Source organism: Lupinus angustifolius, chromosome LG11 (assembly GCF_001865875.1).
Source record: "Lupinus angustifolius cultivar Tanjil chromosome LG11, LupAngTanjil_v1.0, whole genome shotgun sequence".
Taxonomy (NCBI): Eukaryota; Viridiplantae; Streptophyta; class Magnoliopsida; order Fabales; family Fabaceae; genus Lupinus; species Lupinus angustifolius.
The window spans coordinates 31,201,814-31,220,590 of NC_032019.1; the positions used below are offsets into that span (position 1 = coordinate 31,201,814).

The 18,777-nt window shown below is 32.0% G+C and overlaps 2 protein-coding genes and 1 long non-coding RNA gene across 7 annotated transcripts; 2 read left to right on the forward strand and 1 right to left on the reverse strand.

Moving 5' to 3' along the window:
- LOC109359091 (pentatricopeptide repeat-containing protein At1g63330-like) lies at positions 248 to 3,856 on the forward strand. Of its 2 annotated transcripts, none has more exons than XM_019603613.1 (3): positions 248 to 316; positions 1,279 to 3,325; positions 3,594 to 3,856. In XM_019603613.1, exon 2 carries the CDS (start codon positions 1,322 to 1,324, stop codon positions 3,188 to 3,190), a length of 1,869 nt encoding a protein of 622 aa, XP_019459158.1. In that variant the 5' UTR covers positions 248 to 316; positions 1,279 to 1,321; the 3' UTR covers positions 3,191 to 3,325; positions 3,594 to 3,856. The 2 variants fall into 2 exon arrangements, with proteins under 2 accessions (XP_019459158.1, XP_019459157.1); XM_019603612.1 differs by having other exon boundaries at positions 267 to 368.
- On the forward strand, positions 8,566 to 12,970 carry LOC109361361 (pentatricopeptide repeat-containing protein At1g63330-like). Of its 4 annotated transcripts, none has more exons than XM_019606837.1 (4): positions 8,566 to 8,634; positions 9,597 to 11,643; positions 12,232 to 12,396; positions 12,486 to 12,970. In XM_019606837.1, the coding sequence occupies exon 2, from the start codon at positions 9,640 to 9,642 to the stop codon at positions 11,506 to 11,508; it is 1,869 nt and encodes a 622-aa protein (XP_019462382.1). In that variant the 5' UTR covers positions 8,566 to 8,634; positions 9,597 to 9,639; the 3' UTR covers positions 11,509 to 11,643; positions 12,232 to 12,396; positions 12,486 to 12,970. The 4 variants fall into 4 exon arrangements, with proteins under 4 accessions (XP_019462382.1, XP_019462383.1, XP_019462381.1 ...); XM_019606838.1 differs by adding an exon at positions 11,912 to 12,009 and having other exon boundaries at positions 8,581 to 8,686; positions 12,231 to 12,970; XM_019606836.1 differs by having other exon boundaries at positions 8,581 to 8,686.
- Positions 15,341 to 16,134, reverse strand: LOC109359369. Its single transcript, XR_002109064.1, has 2 exons — positions 15,453 to 16,134; positions 15,341 to 15,397 (listed from the first exon to the last, which is right to left on the reverse strand). It is a non-coding gene; the product is annotated as an uncharacterized LOC109359369 (long non-coding RNA).

Genomic DNA, 18,777 nt, shown 5'->3' on the forward strand with positions numbered 1-18,777 from the left:
TATATTTACTTATTTTTTAGTTTTTTGACCAATGAAAAACAAAATGTATATTGAATGCTACAAACTTTAAGATAGAAGATGTAACTCCCTAATTTTTGGGAAGGGGTGGTGTTGACATATATTTTTTTTGTCTTATCTTTCCTTTCACCCAATTTTTTTGCCTTGGTGATATTTGGGCCTTAGGTCGGGCCCTTTTTAAATACACATATCTCTCTTCTCCCAAACGCAAAAACCGCACCATTTACCTGAACGTTAAACCCACATACCCTTGCTGCTGCTGCTGTTCCTGAACGTTAAACCCAGCACCCATTTTCATGTAAGTTCAGCCACCACATGAGAAAGGAATAGCTCCTTCTCGGTTTTTTTATGTATGTAATGTCCCTCTTTAATGTTATGATATCTTTCTTCTTTTGTATTTTATTGATAATTGGTCACAATTTTTTATTTCTTTTGCTTCACTATAAACTATAAACTACTTCCTATGTTCTGTGAGTATTGTTTGCAAGATTTTTTGGCATGTTTTGCTCATGACCATGCTACTTTCTTGCTTGTCTATGATCCTGGGGTTGAAATGAGTTTTCTTGTGCCTTGTTCATTTTCATGTGTTAATGGTTACTTGGCATGTTTTTTTGCCTTGATTCAGTATTTCAGTTAAAGGGTGAGCTTGACACAACAGTAAGGTTTTGCTCACTGACTATGAGGTCACAGTTTCAAATACTCGAAACAGCCTCTCCGCTTGTAGGGTAAGGCTACTTATATATACCCTTCATAAACCCTACTAAGTGGGAGCCTCGTGCAATGGGCCGCCCTTTTTATTCCGTGTTTATGTCTGGATTGGTTTGTGGTCTGTTTCAGCTATACAATGAATTGTTTTGGTTAACTAGTCTTGTAGTAGAGGAATTGATAGAATGCTGAAAGACACAGAGTCCTTTGTTCTGTGTATGTAGCCCAAGTTTGTAGCGCTAGAGGGAAAAACTTTTTAGTGTTTGCAAGGGTCATATTTTAGAAATAAACAGTTAATAAAAACTCTTAGTAATTTCTTTCATTTTGAAGACATTCAACCATATTTTTGTGTACTGCAACTGCAGTTTCATCTATATGGTTTTGTTTGCCATATTTTCATGTAGTATGTTTGATAGTAGCTGTTATTCCTGCTAACCCAATGCCTAAATATTTATTTTGCATTATTATTATTACTAGTTTCTTTACATAATTGTCAGTTTTCACTTGTTTATTATGATGCAAATCCACTCTAATTTTACTAATTTATTTTCGAAGCTAGCAAAAGGGACAAGACAGAATGGAGAAATATAAAGAATGAATGTGTCGGGAGCATATGTTGTATGCAATCCCCAGATTTACCCGCGTTCTTTCGCCATCATCTAACTTCCTTGTTTTTATGCCATATGTTCAACACATGAGGCGTCATCTTTATTCGCAGCTGCCACCACCCCAAAATGCAGACAAATTTGATAATATTGGCAATGATGTAGCTTTGTTTCGTCACATGTCTGATATGCATCCTCGGCCTTCAGTTGTGGAATTCACCAAAATCTTAGGAACAATTGTAAAGATGAAATCCTATGCCACTGTTATTTATCTTCATACCTATATGGAGTCTAAGGGTATCATGCCGTTTATAGTTTCTTTGAACATCTTGATGAATTGCTATTGCCTTGTCGGTCAGATGGGCTTTGCTTTCTCTGTAATTGGTAAGATTCTCAAGTGGGGTTATAAACCGAATGTTGTCACTTTTACGACACTAATGAAGGGGTTGTGTGCTAACGGTAAGATGTTGGATGCACTAGACATTCACGATGAGTTGATGGCAAAAGGGTTCCAGTTTGATGAACTTACATATGGAACTTTAATCAATGGGCTGTGTAAAAATGGAGAAACAAGTGTTGCCATTCAAATGCTTCAAAAAATAGATGGACTATTGGTTAAGCCCAATCTTGTAATGTACAATATAGTCATTGATGGTTTGTGCAAAGATGGATTTGTAAATGAGGCACATGATTTGTGTTCTGAAATGATTGCTCAAGGAGTTTCCCCTGACATTGTCACTTACAGTGCATTGATTTATGGTCTCTGTAGCGCAGGCAAATGGAGTGAGGTTAGTTTATTTCTGAGTAAGATTGTTGATCAAAACATCAATATAGATGTTTGTACATTTAACATAATAGTTAATGCATTATGCAAAGAAGGGATACTCTTAGAGGCACACACTATTTGTGATGTGATGATTGAAAGAGGTCTACAACCTGACATTATTACTTACACTATCTTGATGAATGGATATTGTTTAATGGATGAAGTGGATGAGGCAAGAAAGTTATTTGACATGATGATCGAAAGGGATTTAGTGCCTGATGTTTGGAGTTATAACATCTTAATTAAAGGTTATTGCAAGATCAAAAGAGTGGACGAAGCCATGAATCTGTTTGGAGATATGCTTCTTAAGAGTTTAGATCCAAACATTATATCTTACAATACTCTAGTTGATGGCTTCTGCAAATCGGGGAGAATCTTAGATGCATGGAAGCTTGTTAAGGAAATGCATTATTGCGGGCTACCCCCTGATGTAACCACTTACAACATCTTGCTAGCAGCTTATAGCAAAATCGAGCATCTTGACAAGACAATTGCATTATTTAAGCACCTTATCTTTGAAAGAGGTTTTGTACCTAATGTTTGGAGTTACAACATCTTAATTAGTGGTTGTTGCAAGAATAAACGAGTAGATGAAGCCATAAATCTTTTCAAAGATATGTGTGTAACGGGTTTGGTTCCAAATATTGTAACATACAATTCTCTGATTGATGGCTTGTGCAACTGTGGACGAATCTCAAGTGCATTGGAGTTTGCCGATAAGATGTGTAATGATGGCCAGCCCCCTGATATAGTCACTCACAATATCTTGTTAAATGCTTTATGCAAAAGGCAGCAACTTGACAAGGCAATTGCCTTGTTAAATCATATTGTTGATCGAGGGTTTTGTCCTAATTTGCACACGTACAGTATACTTATTAGTGGTTTGTACAAAGGTGGATGGCTAAAGACTGCGCAGAAGATTTTCCAGCATATTTTCATTAGAGGTCATTCTCCAAATGTCCAAACATATAATATTATAATCAGTGAGATTCGTAAAGGTGGACTGATACCAAAAAGAAAGGCATTTCTTTTGTAAATGGAAGACAGTGACCGCTTCCCTAATGGCCCAACTGCTGAGACAATTATACAGCTCTTGAAGAAGAAAAAATGATGATGATAAGGCGGAGAAACTTCTCAGGAAATTATCGTTTGACACCCAGAGAACAATAAGGTCAGACACTTCAATATTAATATAATTCTTATAGTAATGGTGAATTTATCTTCATAGTTTCAAATGCTTGTTTCCTTTGGGCTATACAGATCGGACTAGATAATGAATTCATTGTTAAAGAATTTTTGTTCAAGTCGTTTGTTTATTAAATTTGTTTTGATAGTGTTGATGCTAATTGTTAAATTTTGTGTCTTAACATTATTATCCCAATCCCTGTTACTATTTACTATAGTAGCAATATGCTTATCTACTCTTCCGTGCTTCTCAGTTTCGGCATATGGATTTTATCTCTGCCCTCTGCATAGGGTCCAAAATAGAACTTTATTGAAGGTCTTTTACTGAATAAAAGGAAATGGGTTTGACAAGGTAAAATGTAAACTCTTTGAATTGATTGCTACCATAATAAAATGATCTTTTAAGAATTGACATGGCTGTTTTGTGTCCCACTACTTCAACTCCTTAACTTTTTTTTTCTTCTAATAAATTATAATACGAATGACTTTTAGGGAGCATGGTAATGTATCAGGTTATTTTGATGTCATTGGTCTGCTATATCTTCTAATAGGTTCAATCTTTGTGCTATGCAGTTTTTTTTGTATGTTCAGGGAAACACAGTTATCTTCTGCAAATTGTATAGTCCTTTTTAGAAATTATAGATAATAGATAAAGTTCTCTTACATATGTAAATGTTGATATTGCTTATAAACTATTATTTTATTTTATTTCGTAACGACTTTACACTTATGAAATATATTATGGGATCACATATCGCTTTTGTCAAACTTTGCAACAAAGGTCTTAAAATTCTATGAAATTTTATAAAAATATTTAATATTGATAACATATATATTTTTGTCTAAATTTTTCACCTTATGGATTTCAATGCCAGTAAGAGAAGATTTACTTCAGATGTCAATTTCATTGTTTTATTTTTGAGGTTGTTAGTCATTTATGTTTGAAAAACTCTCAATCATCTCTGAATTAAGTACAACTTTGACGAGATGGATAAAATTAATGCATACTATTTGTTTGATCGAGTTATTTCTGTTATCTTAACTATTATGGTTTGACTATTGTAGGAATATTAATTTCAACAACAAAGACAACCCTACAAAACTATGTACTAAAATAACAAGTGATTTCTTGTAGACAACATGATGTTTTATTTTGAAAAGTAAATAGCTGAAAATTAATTGCCTTCAAATATTTTTATATATTTTAACTTTTTTGAATATATTTTTTACCTTCTGTAAATTGTATAGTCCTTTTTTGAAATTATAGATAATAGACAAAGTTCTCTTACATATGTAAATGTTGATATTTCTTATAACCTAATATTTTATTTTATTTCGTAATTATTTTACACTTATGAAATATATTATGGGATCATATATTGCTTTTGTCAAACTTTGCAACAAAAGTCTTAAGATTCTATGAATTTTTATAAAAATATTTAATATCGATAACATATATATTTTTGTCTAAAAATTTTACTCTATGGATTTCAATGCGAGTAAGAGAAGATTTACTTCAGATGTCAATTTCATTGTTTTATTTTTTATGTTGTTAGTCATTCATGTTTGAAAAACTCTCAATCATCTCTGAATTAAGTGCAACTTTGACGAGATGGATAAAGTTAATACATATTATTTGTTTGATCGGGTTATTTATTATTATCTTAACTATTATGGTTTGACTATTGTAGGAAGATTAATTTCAACAACGAAGAGAACCATACAAAACTATGTACTAAAATAACAAGTGAATTTCTTGTGGATAACATGACGATTTATTTTGAAAAGTAAATAGTTGAAATATTTACCCTTAATTTAATCACCAATGTGTTCAAATCTTTAATGAAGAGCGACACATTAAACAAATGTACATATTTTTCAACGTCTTTAATTGTTTATTATTGTTATTTTGAATTAATATGTTATTTTGAAACTTTAAAATAAGTATCTATTTTTTTAATTTTTACTCAATTTAATTTAATTATAAATTATAATTAAATATTATTGTTCATCCAAAATCTTACATTAAGATCGCCACATGTTGTGAGGAAATTTGTGTCCATCAAGGGTTTAGAAGATTAGTTGATATTTAAGAAAATCAGCTATATATCAATTGTTTAACTTTATTGATAGTTAAAATTTATTCACTGCCGAATTACTATTAACTAGTAAGTCAATATTTTAATGCCTTTGTGTAAGGTTGTGAATGAGCTGAATTATTAAAATTGGTTTATAAAACATAAAATACAATTCGTCATAAAAATGATTCAATCGAGTTTTTAAACTTTATTTAGGAGATGACTCAGTTATATACATAGATAAAAACGATTGAAGTGAGAATAATAAATCAGCATCATACAAATATACATGAATAATTAAAATTAAATGTTAGTTAATAGTCACAAGATCACTTAAAAAAGTCATATGCATTTATCCTTTATTATTTACAATTCAAATAAGACTTAACGATACATATTAATTGTTCTCATTTCTCATATTAACGATTGCTCTCATTTGAATCATTTGTTATATATACATATAATGTAGACAACCTTTTATTACATGAATTTTAATTTGTAATTATATTTATTATTAAAATTCACAATCTTTCTCAACATGATTATGTATAATCCACCAAGACTTTGTAGACTTTTAAATTTATGTTGACTAGGGTGTTGACAGCTATTATCGTGTCTGTCAATCCGCTTTCTTATCATTTATAATCTATAGTTTATATGTCATAAATGTCAAACATAATATTTTGTGTTAAATATTTATAATCTATAGTTGAATTTATTTGATTGGTATAATGTTCTACATTAAAGACTGATAATCATAATGTAAGAATAAAAATAATTAACCAAATAATATGAGCATATATTAGGTGGAGAGGAACATTAGGTTATATATGATTTTTTTTGTAAAAATTAGAAAATAGTGAGGACAAAATAGGGAGAACCACAAATTACACCATGGTGGGTGATTATTTTGGGTTTTCCCTTTATAAGTAGTATAGATAAGCCACATAAATTTGAGCTCCTTAATCCATGTGAAAGTTTATGAACTTTAATTACGATGAATTTGTGTTGAAAAATGGTTCAACAATAAACTCAACTACTTGAGACAATCTTTAACAAATTGAATCAAGTAAAATTAGAATAAACTCATTTATATTCCTGACGTTAAATGAAGGAGTATTTAATATATGGTTATTCACTTTATACATTCGGTTAGAATCAAATTCATTTAAGTGACTATGTTGTAAGTTGAGAAATCAATAATATATCTATTTCATAAAGTATACCTAAATCTCAACTCACAAAATAATTAATTGAATGGGAAATTTACCCCACTTTAAAGATAAATTCTATTTAGATGAGCTTTTCTTTTATAAAATATCCAATAACATTAATATCCATAACTAAGAGGTATATTGGTTTTTATTTTAAATACGTCTAATCAAATCCATTTTATTACACCATTTATTTCTATAATAACCATTTTCTATTCTTCTCACATATTTCTTTCATTTTGTGGTGAAATTTTCTATTTCCAGTTTTATTTTGCTTATTCTTTTGCAATAAGGCAAATTAATTTTAACTACACAATTCATTTTAACAAGTTTTGTAAAAAAAATCAATAAAATTGATAAATTAGTTTGAACAGTTTAGGTTTTCATGATATAATTAGCTTTGCAATTTGTCTATTCATAATGTCACTCTCTTATCAATTATTTATAATTAAAAAAAAATGAAATCATTAGTATAAAAAAAGATTATAAACACATCTTGAAAGCACTTTTATTAAATCATGACTGAATGACCCAACCAATATATTGGGTGAATGAGTTATTAATTGAGTTAATGAGTCAATAATTGGATTGATGGGCTTAATTTAGACTAAAAATAATAAAATATTCATAATATTATAACAAAATATCACAATTAAGTTGATAACATGATCAATGAACATAAATTTTATATTTTAATTACAACAAAAGTCCACAAATAAGTTTAAAATTTAATTAAACAATAAATGTTATGATGCAAAATTGGTAAGATTTTAGGCTTGGATTCCAATGTCTCCCTAGGGATTGCAATGAATCTGGATGGGTTCAGATAGTACACTATCCAAACCCTTCCTCTTCAACCATTTTGGGACCTAAACCTGCCCAAACTCGCGTAGGTAGTCGTTGGGTCTGCTACCCACTAGTCCTTGGGCACCAAGCGGATCCGCAGATACCAATAAGTTCAGTAAACATTTTAAAATTTTGTGCATGTGTTTCTTATAATCACATATGTTATTTTAGACAATAAAAAGAAGAATAAAAAGCACAATAACAATTATGAAACATAGTTAAAGTATAAGTATACAACTTTAAATTGTCATTTAAATATAAATCTTTTTACTAAAACACATAATTTAAAATAAGACAATAAAACATATCAAACGTCAAACTTCCTTCTATCAATATAACATTACTTCATAATTGGAGATTAACAAATATAACAACATTGCTTAAGAATATAACATCATAATTATTGCAAAAATTATGTTAATTATTATTGCATATATATTTAGGAATTGTGAGTCTCGGTACGCATTATCCATATTCGAACTCGTTCAACACTGGTTTCAAAATCTTCGATGTCAACTATCTATAGATTCAAAAATAAGAACTCAGACCTAACTTATTGTGAGTATTATCGATGGGTACCCATGAGTTTGAGTACATCATTACCCAGATTGGACTCGTTCAACAGCTGGTTTCAAAATCTTCGATCCCAATTATCTACAAGTCCAAAAATAAGAATTCATACCTAACCCATTGCGAGTATTATCGATGAGTACTCATGAATCCGAGTACCCATTGTCATCCATATGTCCACCTTTATTTTAGGAGCACACCTTCTATCTCAAAATGTGTAGCACTTTATATACCATTTCATTGTTATTGGCAAGAAAATATAAAATTAATATATATTTACTTATTTTTTAGTTTTTTGACCAATGAAAAACAAAATGTATATTGAATGCTACAAACTTTAAGATAGAAGATGTAACTCCCTAATTTTTGGGAAGGGGTGGTGTTGACATATATTTTTTTTGTCTTATCTTTCCTTTCACCCAATTTTTTTGCCTTGGTGATATTTGGGCCTTAGGTCGGGCCCTTTTTAAATACACATATCTCTCTTCTCCCAAACGCAAAAACCGCACCATTTACCTGAACGTTAAACCCACATACCCTTGCTGCTGCTGCTGTTCCTGAACGTTAAACCCAGCACCCATTTTCATGTAAGTTCAGCCACCACATGAGAAAGGAATAGCTCCTTCTCGGTTTTTTTATGTATGTAATGTCCCTCTTTAATGTTATGATATCTTTCTTCTTTTGTATTTTATTGATAATTGGTCACAATTTTTTATTTCTTTTGCTTCACTATAAACTATAAACTACTTCCTATGTTCTGTGAGTATTGTTTGCAAGATTTTTTGGCATGTTTTGCTCATGACCATGCTACTTTCTTGCTTGTCTATGATCCTGGGGTTGAAATGAGTTTTCTTGTGCCTTGTTCATTTTCATGTGTTAATGGTTACTTGGCATGTTTTTTTGCCTTGATTCAGTATTTCAGTTAAAGGGTGAGCTTGACACAACAGTAAGGTTTTGCTCACTGACTATGAGGTCACAGTTTCAAATACTCGAAACAGCCTCTCCGCTTGTAGGGTAAGGCTACTTATATATACCCTTCATAAACCCTACTAAGTGGGAGCCTCGTGCAATGGGCCGCCCTTTTTATTCCGTGTTTATGTCTGGATTGGTTTGTGGTCTGTTTCAGCTATACAATGAATTGTTTTGGTTAACTAGTCTTGTAGTAGAGGAATTGATAGAATGCTGAAAGACACAGAGTCCTTTGTTCTGTGTATGTAGCCCAAGTTTGTAGCGCTAGAGGGAAAAACTTTTTAGTGTTTGCAAGGGTCATATTTTAGAAATAAACAGTTAATAAAAACTCTTAGTAATTTCTTTCATTTTGAAGACATTCAACCATATTTTTGTGTACTGCAACTGCAGTTTCATCTATATGGTTTTGTTTGCCATATTTTCATGTAGTATGTTTGATAGTAGCTGTTATTCCTGCTAACCCAATGCCTAAATATTTATTTTGCATTATTATTATTACTAGTTTCTTTACATAATTGTCAGTTTTCACTTGTTTATTATGATGCAAATCCACTCTAATTTTACTAATTTATTTTCGAAGCTAGCAAAAGGGACAAGACAGAATGGAGAAATATAAAGAATGAATGTGTCGGGAGCATATGTTGTATGCAATCCCCAGATTTACCCGCGTTCTTTCGCCATCATCTAACTTCCTTGTTTTTATGCCATATGTTCAACACATGAGGCGTCATCTTTATTCGCAGCTGCCACCACCCCAAAATGCAGACAAATTTGATAATATTGGCAATGATGTAGCTTTGTTTCGTCACATGTCTGATATGCATCCTCGGCCTTCAGTTGTGGAATTCACCAAAATCTTAGGAACAATTGTAAAGATGAAATCCTATGCCACTGTTATTTATCTTCATACCTATATGGAGTCTAAGGGTATCATGCCGTTTATAGTTTCTTTGAACATCTTGATGAATTGCTATTGCCTTGTCGGTCAGATGGGCTTTGCTTTCTCTGTAATTGGTAAGATTCTCAAGTGGGGTTATAAACCGAATGTTGTCACTTTTACGACACTAATGAAGGGGTTGTGTGCTAACGGTAAGATGTTGGATGCACTAGACATTCACGATGAGTTGATGGCAAAAGGGTTCCAGTTTGATGAACTTACATATGGAACTTTAATCAATGGGCTGTGTAAAAATGGAGAAACAAGTGTTGCCATTCAAATGCTTCAAAAAATAGATGGACTATTGGTTAAGCCCAATCTTGTAATGTACAATATAGTCATTGATGGTTTGTGCAAAGATGGATTTGTAAATGAGGCACATGATTTGTGTTCTGAAATGATTGCTCAAGGAGTTTCCCCTGACATTGTCACTTACAGTGCATTGATTTATGGTCTCTGTAGCGCAGGCAAATGGAGTGAGGTTAGTTTATTTCTGAGTAAGATTGTTGATCAAAACATCAATATAGATGTTTGTACATTTAACATAATAGTTAATGCATTATGCAAAGAAGGGATACTCTTAGAGGCACACACTATTTGTGATGTGATGATTGAAAGAGGTCTACAACCTGACATTATTACTTACACTATCTTGATGAATGGATATTGTTTAATGGATGAAGTGGATGAGGCAAGAAAGTTATTTGACATGATGATCGAAAGGGATTTAGTGCCTGATGTTTGGAGTTATAACATCTTAATTAAAGGTTATTGCAAGATCAAAAGAGTGGACGAAGCCATGAATCTGTTTGGAGATATGCTTCTTAAGAGTTTAGATCCAAACATTATATCTTACAATACTCTAGTTGATGGCTTCTGCAAATCGGGGAGAATCTTAGATGCATGGAAGCTTGTTAAGGAAATGCATTATTGCGGGCTACCCCCTGATGTAACCACTTACAACATCTTGCTAGCAGCTTATAGCAAAATCGAGCATCTTGACAAGACAATTGCATTATTTAAGCACCTTATCTTTGAAAGAGGTTTTGTACCTAATGTTTGGAGTTACAACATCTTAATTAGTGGTTGTTGCAAGAATAAACGAGTAGATGAAGCCATAAATCTTTTCAAAGATATGTGTGTAACGGGTTTGGTTCCAAATATTGTAACATACAATTCTCTGATTGATGGCTTGTGCAACTGTGGACGAATCTCAAGTGCATTGGAGTTTGCCGATAAGATGTGTAATGATGGCCAGCCCCCTGATATAGTCACTCACAATATCTTGTTAAATGCTTTATGCAAAAGGCAGCAACTTGACAAGGCAATTGCCTTGTTAAATCATATTGTTGATCGAGGGTTTTGTCCTAATTTGCACACGTACAGTATACTTATTAGTGGTTTGTACAAAGGTGGATGGCTAAAGACTGCGCAGAAGATTTTCCAGCATATTTTCATTAGAGGTCATTCTCCAAATGTCCAAACATATAATATTATAATCAGTGAGATTCGTAAAGGTGGACTGATACCAAAAAGAAAGGCATTTCTTTTGTAAATGGAAGACAGTGACCGCTTCCCTAATGGCCCAACTGCTGAGACAATTATACAGCTCTTGAAGAAGAAAAAATGATGATGATAAGGCGGAGAAACTTCTCAGGAAATTATCGTTTGACACCCAGAGAACAATAAGGTCAGACACTTCAATATTAATATAATTCTTATAGTAATGGTGAATTTATCTTCATAGTTTCAAATGCTTGTTTCCTTTGGGCTATACAGATCGGACTAGATAATGAATTCATTGTTAAAGAATTTTTGTTCAAGTCGTTTGTTTATTAAATTTGTTTTGATAGTGTTGATGCTAATTGTTAAATTTTGTGTCTTAACATTATTATCCCAATCCCTGTTACTATTTACTATAGTAGCAATATGCTTATCTACTCTTCCGTGCTTCTCAGTTTCGGCATATGGATTTTATCTCTGCCCTCTGCATAGGGTCCAAAATAGAACTTTATTGAAGGTCTTTTACTGAATAAAAGGAAATGGGTTTGACAAGGTAAAATGTAAACTCTTTGAATTGATTGCTACCATAATAAAATGATCTTTTAAGAATTGACATGGCTGTTTTGTGTCCCACTACTTCAACTCCTTAACTTTTTTTTTCTTCTAATAAATTATAATACGAATGACTTTTAGGGAGCATGGTAATGTATCAGGTTATTTTGATGTCATTGGTCTGCTATATCTTCTAATAGGTTCAATCTTTGTGCTATGCAGTTTTTTTTGTATGTTCAGGGAAACACAGATAAAAGAAGCACTGATGTTCCACCTTTCCTCTATATCTAATTGCACGAGGTAATAGTTCCACCAGTGCAATAGCCACATGCGTCATTTGTATGGTGGCACTGAAGGAGACGGCAAGAACTTTTGTTTTACGTGCCGGGTGAGCTACCCCATCTGAATGAGTACACCGTACTACTTGGTTGGATAAATTAGCTATATTGAATTTGACTTCCTTACGTCGATTTGCAGCTGAAGAGGATCCTGAAGTATATTGAATCTGACTGCCTCAACTATATTGAACGAGCTTTCACATTTTTTCACATTAAGCCTGTATGCAACAAAAATAGAATATGTTTAAGGATGACTTTGATTTGAAGTTTTAAGGGAATGGCTGAAGAGAAATTATAGATTGTTACATAATAGAGGAAGGAACAAAGATAAAATAGTCCATGAGATTTTGTGGGAGTGTAAGCAGAAAATTAGCAGCTCTCTGGACAAAAAGATTATGCCTGGAGATACAAGATTTTTATCTGTTATTGGAAAAGGTTGAGTACTTTAAACTTGCATCAGTGTAAAGGTTGATGAACTTGTATGTCTGGTTTTTGTTTAGGTAATATTATCTTATATTCACCCAAAAATAAATAAAAAATAGAATAGGTATATTACAGAATAATTCTTGCTGAGTTTTTTGTGTGTTGAAATGCTTACTATGGATTTTATGTCTCAGTTTGAAATTTTAGTTCTTCAGCAGTTTTTAACATTCCTTTCTTCTGAGTGCTCCTCATTGCCATAGATACTTGTAAGGTTATCCAGCTTGACACGATGATAGAAATAATGAAAAGGTTAAATTATGGTTTATATTTGTATCCTCTGGTTTGGCCAAGTTTATTTTCATCACAAAGAGTTCACATTTATATCTGTGATAACTTTGTGATTGATTAATAAGTTATTATATTTTAAATTATCACATGAAATTGGACAACAAATTTAATCCCTTTATAGTCACCACACCTTTGGCAATATGCTCCCTTAATATAATTATTAGTTCAACCGACATTGTTTTTTCTCCCGATTAAAAACACATAAAGATAATTTTGAAAAAAAATGGAGGAGTTAGTTGGAAAATAAGATGTGTAAATCTTTAACCATTTATTTGATTTATTAAACAATTTTATAAGTTGTTAGGTATAAACTAAAATAATAGTTATCCATGTAAATAGGACGAAAACAAAATTATATCAACTAATTATTAATTAAACTGTAATTTTAGTATCTCAACTTTTTAAGTGTGATTAATCCATATATTTTTTTATGTGATTTTTCATCCTAGGACTTGCATGTTTGTGCAAAAAAGTTCTTCAGTTTACTTTCAATTCAAGATCCTAACAATATTTGTTATGTAATCTAACAACATATTACATATGTCATTCTTATGTGACACCCATAATTAGAAATTGTATTATTCTTCGCCTATAAATGGGATAATAATATTATATTGAACATTAAATTGTAATTCTTATTTATTTTTTATAATTTACTTTAAAATAATCTAATGTAATTTACAATGATGTTGATATGATGCTATTTTTCTTCAAACAAATAAAAATAGTTTTTCTTTAAATAACTATTTAATTTTCATGGATTGATTATTGACAAATTTTATTCTGTTAATTAAAATTATTTCTACGAATATCTAATTTTATTAAATTTAATAATGTGACGAAAATGAAACACCAAAATCTTCATAATTCTTGGTATTATATATAAATGATATGTGTAATGTAACATGCACTATATTCAATTTTAAAAGATAAGATGATAGATTGTAATTATTTATCTTAATTATATTGAAATTATTATAGTTATTATTTTATAAATTAGTAATGAAAGATGCACATAAAAAGCAGACCCATAAGTTCTGAAAAAGTGCATATATTTTTTTGTCCTAAAAAGTATGTTGCTACATGTTTCATCAATTGTATTGGTCACAAAAATATTTAATAATTAAACTTCTAATTTAAATATATTTTTTCAATCAATTATAACTAATAACACATAAAATAACATATTTTATGTGATATAATATATAAAATGAAAAGGATGGGAACACAATTTATAATTTTGGTGCAACATACTTAACAATAATATTAGAGTTTTAGCTTGTTGGAGAGGTAAACACATACCTTAAAAGAGATAAAAATGTGATGAAATATTATTAATAGTACAAAAAAGTTTTAGTTGGAAAGTTAATAAAAATCACATAATATAAAACTAAAAATCGCAAAATCTAGAAACTGCAGGGAAAAAACTATATCTTAAGCGGTTATAATAAATTGTTACGATAACATAATTGTTGGATTACTTAACGGAAATTGCAACACATGTAGTTGCACTAAACAAATCACTCCTCGTAAAAGGTTCATCGAATCTTGTCCCATCTCCTTCTCAATCGTCCCTTCTCCCTTCATCTCTTTTCTCCAAATTCTAAGGTCACACTTACACATATACTTGGTTTGTTTCCATTTCATGTTTTCATTTATATATGTATATGCACGATTTCCCTTCATTTATGTGTGTAACTATTCGCTAGCTGCTTCAATTGAAACCCATTTAGGAATTTTTTTAGTTTCAATTAGTTTTACTCAGATCCCATTGTAGCCCATTTTCATCACAATTAACAATGTTTTGGGTTCTGGGACTTCATTATTTTTGTCTAAGTGGTTAAGATTCAATTCAAGTTTAAATTTTTATAAACTTTGCTTTATACTTTCGATTTTGGGTTTTTATTGATGTGATGTGAGCTAATAATTGATTTGATGTAGAGGATTGAGAGGAGAGTTTTCAGGACACTAGGATTTGTGAATATTGCTATATTGGGGGATATAATAAGTGAAACAAAAGAAACAACAACCAATGACGACTACACCTTACGCGGTGAGGTCGGCTAAAGTCGAGTAAGTGAAAAAAGGAAAGAAATAAACAATTAAGGAGTGGAAAAATGAATGATAAATAAGCGTGAAGTAATTGATATTGCGAATGTAGTTTAACATGTAGTCAGAAGAAACAAAAGGCAATGATGAATGGTTTGTTTGTGATTATTTTTGCTCCAATAGATGTAGCTAAACTTTGATGATCTGGTTGGGTCTATTATGGTTTTAAGTCTAAATTGCAAGCTAGGCAATCAATCATTGAATTAATTTTTGGTTCATCAACCACTAAACCTGATGCTTTTCAGAAACCCTTGATATTAGTTATTAACCTCTTGAGTCTTGAACATTTATCTCCGTTCTCTCTGTCTTTATTTATTGTTGATACTTCAAAACCATATGAAAGCAGCTTATATATGTTGATGGTGGCTATAAAAATTATTTGAAATGCTCCTGCATGAATTCCAGAATAAACTAATCTTTGGTTATATATTGACGAAAGGGCGTTGCTAACTAGTGCCTTATTGAGTCAATGATAAGATATTATTGGAAGGTTCTTTATGCCATTATATGGGGAGTTCAATAGGAACCTTCCATCATTTAATTTCTTTACTAAGACTAGCAAGCATTTTTGTATTTAGAAAATGTAGAAGACGAAGAATATGCTTAAAATCTCTGTATTTCTTGCTAATAGTCCTTTGGACATATCTTAATAAGTAATGTATTTATTGCTAATAGTCCTTTGGACCGTAGTTACACGGTTCACTCATTTATCTTGTGCACCTTTTACCGAATTCAGTGTACTGCGTATTGAGTTTGTCATAAAGGAAGTCTTGTAATAGTAACAAACTGTGTACCATTTAACTATGCTTTGGACATATCTTAATCAGTAATGTCTTGCCAGTAAGTTTACACTTTTAGTGGATCATCTTATTTTCGTCATCATCATGTACTAAGCTTGTATCTTAGGGTTTATACTCTATGATAGGAATGCTTATATATCTGGTGCTCCGTATTCAATTCATCTCAAACTTTTGATGCATGTTGGTTAATTATAATGTTCTTTCTTCCCATAATTTACATTATATGTCCTGCACTCTAGGTACTGGCTTGAATTTGGTGCTCTTTGTTTACTAGTACTCGAGTCTTAATTTTGGCGTAAACTGCAGCTTAAGACCACAATGAGTCTGGCATGTCTTGTGTGTCATAGTGTGGATTCTCCATCACCTTCACACTCGTTCAGGAGTTACTCTGTTTCAAGTGCAGAGAATCAAGGAAGATGTCATGCTATTACAGCTTGCTTAAACAAGAAAGTATCTCTCCCGCCACCTACAATTAACTCTTCTATAGCATCATCGTCATCCAAAGTCACCCCCCAGCCATGCATTTCGAGTAACGGCGGGATACCGGGTGCGCCTAGGCTTGTGCGAAGTCGTGCAGTGACAAGGGACCGAGTAAGAAATTGGAACTTTGATGAAGTTGTAATGGAGCCCTAGATGAAAAATGAGATAGGATATCACCATGGAGTTTTCTTGTGGGATAGTTTAGATATGCTTATATTTTCTAGTCTTGTGGAAAGAAGAAAAGAAGGATTGCAGTAGAAGATGAAGTTGAAGTCGAGGAGAAGAGAATTGTATTAAGAGAGAGTAGTCTATCAATGAATATTCAGTGCATTAGAATTGTATTGTATAATCCTTCAATGATTACAAACTAATATACAACTTTCCAAAAACAACTTCAACCAACTTACATACTTTCTATAAATGATAACTCATCTAACTACTACAACTAACTCACTTGATTACATTAATTAACATTTAATGAAAATTTTAAAAAAAATTCAGGGGGCAGTTGCCCCCACCTGTACCTTCCAAGCTCCTCCATTGCCTTTGTCGTCATCATCATGGTTATGGTTATCATCATCATTCGGGATTAGTGGCATTTCAAACTTCACCTTAGGAAAGAAAACTGACAAAGCAACTTCATCCTTTTTACATTCAGTATCATGATTGAAACTGCTTCATTTGTTGTGATTAAATATAAAAATCAAGTCACAGTCACATTCACTTGGTATTTGATTCTGGAACAGCAGAAATAAGTAACTGGTCCAAGACAAAAAAAGGAAGAAAAAAAGAAGACAAGCATGCAGTAACAAAGAAAGCCAAACACAAGGTTTTGACCGATAAAAGGAGAGGGAAATGGTTCAATCTTAAAACTCTACAAGTTTTGGCCAGTAGAAAACAAAGTGGCCATGAAAGGGAAATTTCAACTAAAACTAATTTATATTCAATTATCATACTATTTTATCTTCTAATAATTTTCACAATCAATAATTTCTTCTACAACTATCGCAAAAACTTACATTAAACATTCATCTAGTAAACAAGCTACAATGTTTGCGGGCCGAGCCTTGAAATATTGTTAAAAAATATTGAAGATAAAATTCAAAAGTGCAGAAGATAAAAAAAAATAGAGGAGGGATTCATTTACTCTAATAGTAAATTTTTAAACTAATTCCTCATCCTAGCTATCTGTTGGATAAATCTATTAGCCCAAATCAAGCCCAACTCACTCACACTAAAACTGAAAATCCAAACAATGAAGAAAACTTCGATGGCGGGAAAAGCTGTTAAATTCTGTTATTATTGTCATTTCTGTTATTTTCCATTCTAAGCTTTTAGCATCTTTCTTTATATAGCTTCTTTTCTTTTCTCTTCATAATCAAGAAAAAGAGTCGAAAACATTATCATATGTTCTTGCATATTCACAAAAGCTCAGTAATAGAATCAAGAGGTTATTCATTGATTTCATTTTCCTCTCATCTTTAATGAAGGTGTCTCTGCCACCCTTCTGCACATAACCATATATGATTCTCACATAAAGGTTTTCTTCTTCCTGATTCCTCCTCCTCAACAATCTTCAATCTCGCACAAATTGGAATTGTTCAGATGGTGAATCACATCTCTACAGAACCCTGTTTTGGACCCTGGAAGTCCCTATTATCTCCACCCAAATGAAAATCCAGGAGCATATTGGTTTCAACTCGACTAAACGGATACAATTAACACTCATGGGCAAGAGCTATGTGTATGGCACTTGACACCAAGAACAAGATGGAGTTTGTAGATGGAACTCTGCCAAAACCACATGGTAATGATCCTCTCTACCCTTATTGGAAAAGATGTAATAACTTGGTAGTATCGTGGCTAAACCAGTCCATTGATCCCTGAATCGTCCAAAGCATTCTTTGGATGGAAACAACCAAAGAAATCTGGGAGGATCTTAAAGAAAGATAATACCAAGGTGATGAGTTTAGAATCTCTGAATTGATAAGTGAAATTCACTCTATCAAACAAGGCAACCTGTCTATTGGTGCCTACTTTACACAAATTAAGGGACTATGAGAACAACTTAATAATTTTACACCTATTCCTTCCCGTTCATGTGAACTTAGATGTAGTTGTAGCCTTATCCCCACTATCAAGACATATAGAGATAATCAGCATGTGATCTCATTCTTGAGAGGGCTCAATGATCAATATTCTGTGGTCAAGTCTCAGATAATGTTGATGAAGCCTCTCCCTACCATGAATAAGGCATTTCCCTTCTCACAC